Raw genomic sequence first — 14,477 nt, forward strand, 5'->3', positions numbered from 1 at the left:
CACATGAAACAAAACAAAAATTCAACATACTAAGAAACCAAATAAACACAGCCATAAAACTATGCTCACCAGATAAAATTAACGATGAATTAGACAAAATAAAACAATACTTCATCAACATCAATAAGTTTCCTCCACAAACCGTAGAAAACATTATACGCACACACCTAGACAGAAAGCAAAATCAACCAACTAAAGTAAATACAGCTCACGAATCAAAAAACCACGAAACCATATACTGCTGTATACCATATATTCCTGACATCAGCAAACAAATAACCAACATTTGGCAAAAATTAGTGACAAAATATGACATTCCAGTTAATACCAAATTTATTCAAAAACCCGGCACAAAACTGAGGTCTATACTATGTAAAAACTACACTGACAAACACCACACCAACATTATTTATAAAATACAATGTGATAACTGCCACGACTTCTATATTGGAGAAACAAGTAGAAAAATGGAAACCAGATTCAAAGAACATAAAAAGTCACCTTCACACGTTTTCAAACACTGCAAGTCAAATAAACACAACATAACCATGAAAAATACTCAAATACTAAATAAAGAAACAAACAAACAAATGCAAAATTAAAGAAGCCTTACTTATACAACAACTTAAACCCAAAATAAACCAATATAAAGGAACACCTTTATACCTATATTAATATAATAAAATAAAATTATATATTCAAACATCTAACACCGCCCTCTACATTCCAACACTCAGTTACACAACCCCTTCCAAACATGTGGTCAGCTTCCGGTCTTTCTTTGTGAACCTGACGATGACTGAAGAAGGGCGAAACGTTGTTCGCTTTTCTATGTAAAATATTTTCTCAACCCAAACGAGCCGTTTTTGCATATATAAAGCTAAACATACATCATTTTAAAGAAACTAGTTTTTATTTACTTTACAATTTTCATTCACCCGAATGAATGATTCAAATTATTATTAAAGGATTATAACAAGTACATAACACAAATCTGTTTAAAATCTGAAGCTGTATCCAATACATCTTGATGAATATTCAATATTTTTTACTAATGCACACATTTATAATAGTAAGTACTAATTCATAAACTGAAGTTTTCACTAAGTTCAAATAAGTTTCCTTGAGTTAATCAAATAACTTTAGTTTACTCTTTGTTACAATCATATAAACAATTTTTTCTGTTGATAATTTGACAGCGTACTTAAAAAAATTATGACAACCAACATTTACTGACACTGATAAAAACAATATACATGATAAATTTTAAACTAAAGAAAGGAGGGTTGAGATAAACTTCCTCTGAACAAAATTTAGTTCAAGATCTTTTTAAAATTATAGCTTTTTTTTACTAAACCTATTTAACAATGATTTAAAAAAAGTGATGACTAGTGTAAAAATTCAAAACTTTAATTCCTGAATTATCATTATTTTAAAACACTGGAAATTAACATTGTGGAGACACTAAAACAGTTCAAAGAGTAAACATTATTTTAACAATGGTGTTTCTGAAAACAAACTCTGAACACAAGTTTGAAATTCATACACAAATGATAAAGTTGATAACAATTTGTAACTGTGACAGATTGTAACACTGTTCAAGTCTTGTTCTTTAGACTTCTGCGAGCACATCACCTTGTTCAAGTTTGTATCTGCCAACATGAATCTTATGTGGAACAATTGGATCAGATGATTATTTCCAACATCATAATTGGAGATTTAGAACTGGAAGTTGGTGATCTTAAGGATCCAGGCATCTGGCTTGAGAAGTTTGACATGCTAAGCACTAATCTAGAAACTTTCCCAAAACTATACAACTGGATTGATTTGAAGAAACTGGGGCACAAATATAACTATTCTCCAACTCTAGAATGGTCTTCCACTTCCACAGTGTTATCTCATCTTAACAATGTTTGGTTCTACGTGTATATTCAGACATTTTCCTACATCAGAAACAACCTGTGCTCAGTACTAATAGCAGAAAACTGAACATGAAATTACATTTGACCAGCTGGGAAACAGACTTCAGAGAAAGAAATGAAACAATGTAACAGCACCAATCTTATTAAACGAACACTCTGTAAATATTATAATCAATTTATATTTTCTTTAGTTTTACTTATCTGGTATTTCATTAAGTGTTTGTATGTAACATAAGAGTTTATTTTGATTTCCTGCAATATTCTTGTTCTAAATTCAGATTGGCTCCCAAGACCCAAAAGGTTGCTGACCTCTGTTCTAAAAGATATGTAAAATGTAGAAATTTGGTTAAAAAAACAGAACACGTCCCCATAAAACATTAAAAGACACAAGATCATTATCTATCAAAATATTGAACACAATATTCTCACAACTTTAAGTACTTAAAAACGTTCTACAAAGGAGAACATGAGTGTTATAACACAAGCTACAAGATAGTTTAAAACTGCTGTCACAAAGATGGTGTGAACATTAAGTATATAAACAGAAACAAGATATTTGTTTCTGTATAAGATTTAAGAAGGTTTGGCCTTTGAGGTTGTCATACATCAAATGTTAAGTAAAAACAGAACTCTTCTAAATAACATACAGTATTCATCACTTATTCTTGGGGTACATAAGTGTAGGAAAACTTTCCCTGTTAGACTTAATTTTGGACTTCACTCACCACAAATATTTGATTAGATGTTATTATCAACCTGTTTACTCTGCCTTGTTCAAATTCTACACAGGTCAATGATAACTTATGTTAACATTTTTCTAAATTGAAAATGTACTTCCAATAATTTACCTCCACTCACACTTATAACTATTACTTGACCATCAGGGTTTTGCTCTTTGCCCATCTAAACATTGGTCTGATGTTTTACTTCTTGCTCCAGTGTTTTATATCACTATCAACTGCCATTGGTACTATACTCTCAACTTTGCCCTCTTCTCCAACATCAGATGAAAACACTCAAACACTGAAGGAAAAGCCTCTGTTCACCACCCCAATAACTGGAAACTGGATGTGTTAAAAACTCCCTAGCTGTACCAGTAGTATCTGGGATGTAATGCACACTGGGGAGTCTTGAGGAACAGTGTTCTGGAAACAATGAAATAGGTGAACTAAATTCCCTAAATTTGTAAAAGTAAAATTTATCAAAACTGATGAATGGCATGGATGAGCAGAATCCCCTTTAGCTTTACTCATGATAGTCCATAAGTAATACCATTTGGTAAGCTTCTGGATGATCTTATGAAACAGCTTATTTCTACAGAGCTTGTTACAATTGGTACAGTTAAATTAGTTGTTAGTGTAAAACTGGACTAATAAAAGCACACCTATCTGGTCAAAAACTGCCACAGAGTGGGATCCAGTGAAAAAAAAATTGGGGTAAGGGACTGTGAAAATTAAGAGATGCAAGAGAAGGACACAAAATGCTTATTCTTCCTTGTAATCTAGCAGATGTTGTCCAAATGGACACAAAGGGTAGTTGAAAACTCTCAGAGGAAGAAACTGCCAGATAATATAAAGAATGTGATTGAAAAGTATTTGGAAAAGGCTCAAAAATAGCCCATACAATGTCCTCAAATGGGCAGCTAAAGATATAGAAATCTCACAAATCTGATGACATGCAGCACTCAGAAGTTTCCTTGCCTGGAAAGGAAGTCCAGAACAAGCAACACAGAACAATTTGCAAAGCTGACTTATCTAAATAATTGGGAACACATATCAGGAAACTGAAGAATATCAATGAACAAAGACTCTAGTTCCATCATCCCAAAAGAAGTTAGTGTTAGGCACATAATGCCTCAGGGCTCTGACAGGACACAAATTATCTGTGTATGATTGATCATAGAGATGAGAAACATCTGTCCAAAGAATTGGTGAGAAAGATTTATCCCACTCATTGGCTGTCAGAGTCTTATATGGTCTCATGAGAAGCTGACCTAGTAAACACAGGCACTGGGGAAAAAAAAAAAAAATCCAAATTCTCTTCAGCCTCAGAACCCCCTGGAGAGACATCCCTAAACCAAATAAAAGTTTTCATCTTACAACAAATAAGATCACAGATAGCCTCAACTGAGAATGACCCCCTCTGATCTTTGACAGATACTAGAAAAAAAAAAAAAAGAACAAAGGAGGGCTGATTAGCCTCCATACTAGAAATAGTAACCTGTGAATTCATGACTCAAAATGGTGTGTCACAATTTTTTTTTTCAAATAATGAGTTATCCAGAAAAAGCCACTAGGTGACACAAAAATCACAACCTAGTATGTCAATTATTGCAGCACTTATGTTTTGTTTGTTTGAAATTAAATGCAAAGCAATACAATGGGCTATCTTTGCTCTGCCCATCATGAGCATTGAAACCCAAAGTCTAACACTATGTGCCACTGGGTGGCAGCACTTGTGTAAAGAAAACTGTGCCTAAACATTCTGTCAAGAAAAAGTGATAACATTATCTAAAAAAGGGGCTGATATACACTACCAGTATAGAGAGAGCACTGATGTAGGAGGATGGTATATTGCCAAGGGCAACTGAGTGTGGTATCAAAGACTGGAGCAAGAGAGAAAAAATCATATTGATGCTTAGATGGATAAAGATTGAAATCCTGGTGGTTGAGTAATAGTTATAAATGGCAGCAGAAATAAGTGTGTTTTGGAACTAAATGTAATATGATGAATAATTTATTATATTTGGGGCATTTAATACTTTTGGTCAGAGATATCACATAGTAAATCTTTAAGTATCAATAAACAACTACCTGGGAAATATTCAAATATTTTTAAATTTATGTAGACCAAAACCATTTTAAAGGACCACATTTAAGTGTGAGTAATGCACATTTACCATTTTTTTCTATAAAACTATGTAACTTTCAAGTAATCTGCTAAAAATTGAAAAACTTACAGGTCAGTATCAATACATACATAAATTTGAAAATACAATATCAAGTTGTTTGGATGAAAGTTTGAAAGTCAAACACAACAAACTAGCTCTTACATCAATTAACTGAATGTGCTGTTATTCTGTTGAGTGCATTCTGTGAAATATTACTAATCTGTAAATCAATGTTATGAAGTCGTGCCTTATCTCTACTTCGAACCTCGACATCCTTCAGTTTTCTTAGTTCTTCTTCAATAATATTATTGATGATATTATTTCAATGTCTGATTTGAAGTTTCAAAGACTTTGGAATGTTAGGGATCAACCAACAAATTAAGGATGTGATGATAAAAACAAGACTCTAAAAGAAATAAAAACATAAGTTTCACTGGAGCAGTTTTTAAAACATAATCCTTTTACATAACACTGTTTAACCAATACAGATTATAAAACTTTCTCAACAATGATTAAATCATGAAATTTTCTTAAATTACTAATAAGCATGTACAGTCATTCAGAACAGTATCAGTGCGACAAACATTATACTGGATGAACAGAAGCCACAAAAAATTTAACACTTATAAAATTAGATAATACAAAAGGATAGTTTTATAACAAAAATGATTAATCAAATCCTTCACATTTTGTGAAGGATAATTTGGTAAATGTAACTGAAGATTTTATAAACATTCTAGGATTGTCCTGGCTGTATTAAAATGTATTACCTATTTATAGCCTATTTATGTTGTTTCATTAAAAACAACTGAAAATAATTATAATGTTCATACATTTTCAGTCACAGTAAATGTTAAAAAGTTTTCAACTCCCCTGAAGTTAATTTAATATAGTATTTCTCAACTGGTTCTGTGGGTTTGTTTACACTGAAACATATGTTTAGCTTCCTCAAAAAATTTAAATTACAAATAAAAGGTGATTTAATAAAAGCTATTCACACTTCATATTTGTTTTGAAAACTTTGGTTAAATAAAGTCTCTTGGGATGATAATACACACACACACACACCTGAGATATTTTTTTAAACCTTTGAAAGTCTAAGGTTAGTTCTACAAAACTTTCAATTTGTTTACAAATATTGTTAAGGTTTAAAAATATTCTATCTTTTGAAGAAAGAAGGTTGTATTTTATATCCTAAAGTGAAAGCTACTGTAAATTGATTCTTTTTAATATAAACTAAAATAAACTCTAACTGTAATTAAGTCCAATCAAAAATAAGAGTTATAATTGGAAAACAAATTATTTCCAACTTCAAAAATAACAATGAAAGCCAAGTGAGCTACAACAAGATGCCAATAAATTGACTTGTATTCATACTTGTTGTTTACTGTTGAGGGCTCTCTGGTCTTGATACATGAATGAAGAAATCATGAAATAAAATGACTTTAAAATAGAAGCCAGTATTGTAAACAACTTATAGTGGATGTTTTGCATTTTACAAAATTTCAACTTTATCTTAAAATTATCTGTACTCAGTTACGTTTTTTTAAAAAAAGTTAACTTGCTAACTTAAACAACTAAGTACATTTTGTGTTCTTATACGAGGGCTGTTAAAAAAATACGCGGACTGACGTCATAAAACAAAATGTACTTTATTTAGAAGTTACAGGTCTGGGACCCTTTCAAAGTACTCTCCTCCCCAACGCACACACTTATCCCAACGGTGTTTCCACTTGTTGAAACAGTCCTGGTACGCTTCTTTTGTAATGTCCTCCAGCTCCTTCGTCGCATTTGCCTTAATCTCGGGAATCGTCTCAAATCTTCTTCCTTTCAAGGGTCTTTTGAGTTTGGGGAACAAGAAAAAATCGCAAAGAGCAAGGTCAGGTGAGTAGGGGGGGTGGGGAAGAACAATGATCGAGTGTTTGGCCAAAAACTCACGAGTTCTGAGGCACAAATTTCGCAGCAACGCGGTGCATCTTCAATTTTTCGGTCAAAATCTTGTAACAAGATCCAACTGATATCCCACACTCTTCAGCAAGCTCCCTGACAGTCAGACGTCGATTTGCCCGCACCAGGGTGTTGATTTTGTCGACGTGTGGGTCGTCAGTTGACGTGGACGTCCAGGACGCTCATCATCTTCAATGGACTGTCGACCATCCTTAAAACGTTCATGCCACTAGGAACATGCCGTACGCTTCATAGCAACATCACCGTAAGCCATGTTAAGCATAGCAAAAGTTTCAGTTGCAGATTTTCCAAGTTTAACACAAAATTTCACAGCAAGTCGTTGCTCCTTCAGGTCATTCATTCTGAAATCTGCCAAACGAAAAAAATCGCACTTCACTTAAAACCGCATAGCTAATACACAAATGAAGATATCTGCAATCGGGAAATGGCGTCGGAATCAGCTGATCAGTGCGAAACTAGCGACACCAAGCGGATTCCCCTGGAACAAACTGGAGCCACGCAATTCAAACAGTCCGCGTATTTTTTGAACAGACCTCGTATGAACAACAATATGCAAGTTTGTTAGTTATATCTAATTGTTAGAAAATAATTCTATAGTTTCTTTCCAAAAAACGTTCCTTTGAAATCCTATTGGGTAAGGATATTTTGCTGGAACTTTGTGGATCTGATGCCTGGAAAATTTTAATAGATTTGTACCAGCAGAAAAGTAATAACATCATCCAAGTGTTTTATCTTCAAGTTCTATTGTGTTTTATTTAAACAATATTTGTGTATCAATCCTGAAATACAGTCATTAAAAGAGCAGTTGCAGTTGATTCAAATGTTTCTGAAGATGAAGTCAGTAAAGTTCTCTCTCTTGTATAACTTTGTTACTGCACACAAAACAGAATCTAGAAACAATCCTTCTATCTTCCTCAGAGAAAAAGTTTTAAAGTTTTGTGCAAATGTTACTTCTTTTAGAATAAAAATTAAATCAATGGTGAATATAATGAAATATCTCGTAATTATTTTTTATGTTTATAGAAGGATAATACTATTTCTGTTTAGTACTATGAATAATTATGTTACATTAAAAAATATTAAATAATGCACTTGAATAGAATTCTAAAACTACTGTAATTTCTAACTGACCTACAATTAGGTTTATAAAAATAAAAATAAATTCATTACTGCTTAAAGCAACATTTTTTGTCTAAATCTATCAGGCGAGCTTTGTGAAGTATTGGCTTTGACAGGCAAAATAAAAAGAAATTTGCCTGACTTATGTATAGAATACACTCTTTTCATTGGTTATAAAGATGTCCAATAGCAACGTTAAAGAGACATTTCTTGAAGAACAGAGGATAATGAAGAGATACGTCATTTGGATTGAAATTGTATATTTTAGTTTGTATGTGTTTATGTTATGTTGTATACATTTCCAGAAGAGAAGAGAAAAAAAAAAAAATCTATAAATGAAAAGTCAGAGCATCATCAAATCATGGAGTAAGGTACAAACTGAGAATTTATTTATTTATTACTGAAATCAGAAAGTAGAGTTTGCTGTCTCACAGTGTTAATAAATTATAAATTGTGTTTTGATTTGAAGTTTATTAACACTGTGAGACAGCAAACTCTACTTTTATTTTGTTGTAGTTTCATTTTGTGTTTTTACTATTCCTTCAATCATGTAGTTTAACTATGATATTTTAGTTAATGTGCCAACTTATCTTCTAGCTAGAGCATGTTGATGTTAAGTATGTATCTATTATTAAATTAACACAAGCTTCCCCTGGTGGTGAGGTACAAACATTAAAGTTGTGAAAGATCAGATAGGTTTATGGTAGTAGCCAGTAACATGAGATGTAACCTCATGGTCTAATAACTTCATAAAAACCCTTCCTTGATTCTTAATTGAAGTTTGAATTATTGCTCAATATTACAGTTGATCTTAAGAAGTTGTTTAAATTTGAAATATTTTTAAAAATTAGTTTTTAAATTCTTCTGCTTCTTTTTTTAATTCCCTTATTTATTAAAATAATTAACACTGAGGACTAGGTTTACTAACTGTACTGATATGAATGGTAAAATCTGTAGTTATTTAAAAGTTTTATTTTGGATTTGCATTTTTTTTTAACCATGGTTGTACTACGATATTTTTAGTCTGTTTCAACATGCATATATCATAAAAAGTAATTTAATTAATGTTTGAATCTGTAAAATGGTTATGGCTTATGCAGTTGATGTCTCATTTCAGAAGGGTTAATGTTTGAATCTGCATAAAATGGTTTTAACTTGTTCACTTTGATATTCCATGTCAGTAGAATTAAAGTTTGAATGTATGTAAAATGGTTGCAACTAGTGCACTTTGATGTCCCATATCAGTAGTGTTAAAGAGACATGACACTGGGTTTTAATCACATACACATTGTTTTTAATGCTCTGTTACTTTAAAACAATAAAACAAAATTAACATTTATTTGCAGTATTCAACACTGGTGTCAGTTTCAGAAATGATATTCACATCAACAGAAAAGTCACTGATATTGTTATTGAAATATAATAGAGTGAAGTTCAACAATCCATTCAGTGACCCATCTGGTGAAATGTAAACTGAATATAATATTTGGTCAATAAAACTGGAAATAAAGGTAATGATCAATTTTGTTTTCTAGTATTATTAAACTATTTAATTCTAAAATGTAATAGGACTACATTGCTCTGTAGTGAGATTACAAAGGTTAAAATGATTGTTTTTTGTTTCTACAAACATTAATATGTTCTGTACTATCACCAACTTTTACTTAGTTATGAACACAACATGCTAAAACATTAATGCAATGGGAATAAGCCCAGTAGAGTAGATGCAAGGTACACAAACAAAGGTTTTGAGAATGCACATCTCCTTGAAAAGAAATCTGAAATACTACTGTGGAATTGTCAGAATGTATCATGAAAAAATTTTTCCCTCCAAGATAGACTTCCATTGCTAAATTTACTGCATGGAGATCAAAAACACTGACATGGTAAGTAGACACGTCTCCTGTGCAAATACCCTGGAACTCCTGATCATGAATATGTCTCCAATCTCTGAAGAGATGCATCTGTGCACAGATGGATCTCAGGACAAGATGGTGGAATAAATACTCCAGTAATGGATGGTTCCAATCTAACCACTTTGCAACTGACAATTTTGCTTATGAGTAATGAGACAGGATGATCCGAAGTATCAGAATGCATGATCCATTAACTGCACAGTGACCACTGAAGGAACCTCATATGTGCTTATCTCAAAAGGAATGAGAAGCTGAAGGATGCCCAAATCCCCAGAAAAGATAAAACCATCCATGCAGTAGGAGACAGAAATAAAAGCCTGATAGGGGTTGGTTGAGTGTGATGTATGTGAGTATTGAAAACATATCCAGATGAATGAGATATTGCACTGAGAACAGAATGGATTTCTTCAGTTTGATTACAAAGATCATTTGTGGCTTCTGAAAAGAGAATTTGAGTGTGTTGTTCTGCTAGTTGACTAGAAGGAGCCAGTCATCTGTATGATGATATATGCATAGACTCGAGGAACGTTGGCGAAGAAAAAAGCTTGAACAACTCTGTAGAAGATATAAAGTGCCGACGCAAGACCAGAAGGTAAAGCCCTGAATTGCAGCACCTGACCCTTGTGCACAAATATGAGAAAATATTTGTTCTGTTGGAATAAGTATTAGTAACATCAAAATCGATCACCCAAAGCCCTGGTGTAAAGTGTCATAGTAGGTTGATAAAGGATTTTATTGTAAAGTGAGGAGGATCTAAAAACTGGTTGTGCTGAGACAGAACAATGACTGGATGCCAATCTCCTGTCTTCTCGGTTACACTGAATAAATAGAAATAAAATCTTGAAAGAACAGGGCTGACCTTCTCTACTGCCCTTTTGATTAACAATTCTCTTATAGCCTGGGAATAAAGCTCCATTTATTGTGATTCTGTTGGAAGTGAAAAGCAACAGGTTGGCCAGATAATGGTGGATCCCTGATGAACGAACTTCAGATGTCCAGAAAGTGTTGTAATCATGCTTCCCCCCACCCATGGAATAGTCACTAACACTGTTGTTGTCAGTCTGCCCAAGCTAAAGAACCTCAAGAGAAAGGAATCTATTGTGGGAATCAATAGACCTGGGAAACAATAAAGGTCTATACTTCTTCCAAATTAGTGCCAGATGCTGAAGAAAGACAAGAATCAAAGGATGATAAAGATAAATGTATAAGGGCTGTATTAATTCATGATTTTAACACCTCTGGAACTCCAGTAAGTAACATGTAATTGAGAAAAGGAGCTTCACTTAACACCCTGAGGGTAGAAGATGGTAAATGAGCCCTCTCTAACTAAGTATCTCTACTCAATAAATCCCTAGAGCAAACATGCCAGGAAACCACACAAAGAACTGAAAAAGACAATCTGACTGAGGCAGATATCAACAAAATCATCAACTCGTCCTCTGTATCTTAACTGCAAATATTTTAGTATGAATAGCAATATTAGAAAGAAGAAAAACCAACTAGTCACTTGTTGTTCTTTCCACCAACCAGACAGGAGTAGAGTTAAATACAATTAGAGGGATCCCTAAAACCTCACAAACTCGAATAACCAACTAAAGGAGAAAGAAAAAGTTGATCAAAATGATCCTCTGTTGAGGCCAACCTAGTAACAGAAGGAAAGAGAAAAAGTTAGTGTAAATTTTCCTCAGATAGTACTAGATCATTTGCAAAAACTGCCTCAGAACCACCCAGAGAAATACCATTGGGCTGCATGGATGTCTCCATCTCGCAAATGATCATATCATGGACAGCTTTGACTGAGAGTGACCCCTCCCCTGGCTATTGACAAACACCAGATAACAGAGGTGGAGGAGGAGAGGTCTGGTTGGTTTTCAAAGTTGAAATATTAACACAGGAATTCATACCCATTGGTCCTTTTTTTTTTTTGAACTAATTTATAAATATAACTGAAGATGTAACTGTAGAAATGTCAATCATTTTCAAAGTCACCACGTAAATTGTTAATAATTACAACATTGTTATTTGTAAAAACCTGCACCAAATGCTTTGTCAAGGAAGTGTGATTATGTTCTCTGAATGAAGTGCTTATATACAGTATTTAGATAGAAGGCACATTTAAGTTGGTGGACAATTTTGCAAATCAAAATTTGTTGAGGGCATTTGAGTGGGGTATAAAAACCCAGAGCAAGTGTGTTCAGTGCTTGGATGGGTAAAAGGTGAAAACCCTAAATATAAAAAAAAGCTATTGTCTGCAGAGGTATGTACATTTTGCAATATTCTCTTATTCTAACACTTTTGCACAGTATTGTATAATAGCAAGTTGAAAAAGTTTCATTTACACAAATTCTGAAGGTGTCTTGCTTTACGTTGATACACATATGAAACATTCATTTGTCACCACAATCAATTTAAGTACTGTTACTATCAATCAGTGTAAAAAACAAGCAAGTAAAAACATTGTTTAATATACAATGTATACTTACATTTGTGATAACAGAAAACTTTCCAATACAATCAAGATTTCTGTACCATATTCCTACCAAAATAAAATCAAAATATTAGAATAACTGGAATATATTTCAATAACTTTACTGTCTAAATCTTTTTATTAGTTTTTTGCTTACAGAACAATTCTTTTTTTTGCTTACAGAACAATTCTTTCAATAACATTATATTCATGTATAAAATGGATTATATACAAATATATCTCAGCTAAGTTATGAATTAAGACTAATCAGACGTTATTAATTAACTCTAATAACTCTTCTGTGTATATTTAGTGTAAAAAAATCAAGGTATGAAATAAAACAAACTTCAAAGTGTGTGTATTACATTAATTAACTATCTGGGTAACTTGAATGTCATAATGACAATGAAAATACCTACAGGCTAGAATCCAAATATTTCTTACAACTGATTGATTCACACATGACTATCAAAGTGATTGCTATTATTTACTGATATCAGTCCTCAATCAGTTTATGAAAGAGAGTTTGTACATCATAAAAAAGTTCTATATCATTGCATTATTGTCTGTATTTTAAAAGATTCACATTGTGATTTCTGTCAATTTAATTACTTCTTAACAGAATAAAAAGCTTACTGTGTTCTCCACACTGTGCACTCACTAATGCTTTTAACTCTTTCTGCCACAGGTAGTTGGAAAAAAGTAATAAACTTCCTAGCATAGAGCCTACTTTCTATGATGTTGTTCAGTAAAGCAAACAATGGTGCCAGAAGAAAGGCAGCCACAAAAACTGTGACAAATCCAAACTGCAACACTAGAGAAGGATAATAAATTACAGAAAGGTTTATTAACTAAATTGTACATTTAATGATTTAGGAAGTTTTTATTATTAATGGAACTAGACATTTAAATATAGTCTAAAGTTGCTGTAATTAATGGACTACAATAACTATAATACATGTGGTGACTCCTGGAAGTATCAAGCTTTATTACAGAGAAAATCTAACCTAATGGAGTTGATTCAGGTCTGGAGGTGGTTGAATAATAGATTTAATTTCTAGTTTGACATAAATGTAAATACAGAAAAATTAACATCAAAATCAAGTAGCATATTAATAGTGTTTCATTTAAAGAACAAACAAACTAAAACACAGACAAGGTCCTTTAAAATTGCTGTTCCAAATAATACTAATCATTCAGGTGGTGTAGCTGTTTTACAGATATTTAAGACATGTTTCCCTGTATTTCACACTTTTCTCCAAAATACCAAAAGATTTTATGTGATTGCCACTTTTCTAGTAGCCATTTAGTCAGTTATTTTAAAGTAGAATAACTTAATTTAAAGCCACTTGAGTTACATACAGACTAGGTCATAATTAAAGGTTTAAATGCGTTCCACAAACATGGAAAAAAATACCATTTTAACCTGTCCATGTTTCTATGCAGAACATACATATCCATTATTGTAATTATTTTCACATTATTATTTTAGTTAAACTTAAGCCTTACCCATTTCAAGAAATTCACCAGAAAGACCCAATTGTTCTTGGTTTATTAAGTAGCAGCCACTCTCCCACTGAGTGATTTTCATGAACACACTCACCCTTTTTATGCACTGACCACTTCTTGTAAACCTGTAGCAGCCATCCAGATAGGTGCCAAAAAATTTTCCCCTAGTTATAAACATGGTTTGTCCATCTTTGTAACATAAAAATAGAAGCAGTTTTTGTTGCTGATGTCAATGCATAAATAATTTAATTTTACATACAATCTGACTTACTATACGTTTGAATGAACATTAATAACCTAAGAATCTTGAACACATCAAAATCACTTTTTGAAAAAAAACAAAACAGTTTGTAAGTCTCAAAACAAGCCGAATGTCATACAAAAATTTTCTTACATGAAATTATTACAATAAATGTCTATTTGAATTGAAAAACTTATGGAACTTCCATTTCCATTACAGTGTTAACAGACTGTTTCCCTACCATAATTATAACTAACTGCAAAAAGAGTTCAAACACCCTCCTGTTCCACACTAGAAGAAAATGTAGAATAACAGTTTCAAAATTACTGTGGCAATACCACTTTAAAAAATATCTCAGAAAGGACACAAGACTGAAAAGTATAATAAGATATAAGAAAGCGAGCCACAACACTAATCACTTGTTCAGGACTAAATGGTCCGAAAA

General features: G+C 32.6%; 1 protein-coding gene across 3 annotated transcripts; it reads right to left on the reverse strand.

Moving 5' to 3' along the window:
* Nucleotides 1–894: 894 nt before the first annotated feature.
* On the reverse strand, nt 895–14,096 carry LOC143233852 (anoctamin-7-like). 3 transcript variants are annotated; one of them, XM_076470636.1, is made up of 5 exons: nt 13,792–14,096; nt 12,919–13,096; nt 12,299–12,351; nt 4,975–5,218; nt 895–2,233 (listed from the first exon to the last, which is right to left on the reverse strand). In XM_076470636.1, exons 1-3 carry the CDS (start codon nt 13,967–13,969, stop codon nt 12,330–12,332), a joined length of 378 nt encoding a protein of 125 aa, XP_076326751.1. In that variant the 5' UTR covers nt 13,970–14,096; the 3' UTR covers nt 895–2,233; nt 4,975–5,218; nt 12,299–12,329. The 3 variants fall into 3 exon arrangements, with proteins under 3 accessions (XP_076326751.1, XP_076326749.1, XP_076326752.1); XM_076470634.1 differs by having other exon boundaries at nt 895–2,238; XM_076470637.1 differs by lacking the exon at nt 895–2,233 and adding an exon at nt 2,260–3,067.
* Between the last annotated feature and the right edge of the window lie 381 nt (nt 14,097–14,477).

The sequence above is a fragment of the Tachypleus tridentatus genome, chromosome 12 (assembly GCF_004210375.1).
Source record: "Tachypleus tridentatus isolate NWPU-2018 chromosome 12, ASM421037v1, whole genome shotgun sequence".
In the NCBI taxonomy this organism is placed as follows: domain Eukaryota; kingdom Metazoa; phylum Arthropoda; class Merostomata; order Xiphosura; family Limulidae; genus Tachypleus; species Tachypleus tridentatus.

Bases quoted from the DNA above. Each gene is read 5' to 3' on its own strand.
- LOC143233852 (XM_076470636.1), bottom strand. From the start codon at position 13,969: ATGTTTATAACTAGGGGAAAATTTTTTGGCACCTATCTGGATGGCTGC. The intron at 13,097-13,791 runs GTAAGGCTTAAG...ATCCTTCTCTAG, and splicing joins TGGTGAATTTCTTGAAATGG to TGTTGCAGTTTGGATTTGTC. The intron at 12,352-12,918 runs GTAAGCTTTTTA...TTATTTTGGTAG, and splicing joins TGCACAGTGTGGAGAACACA to GAATATGGTACAGAAATCTT.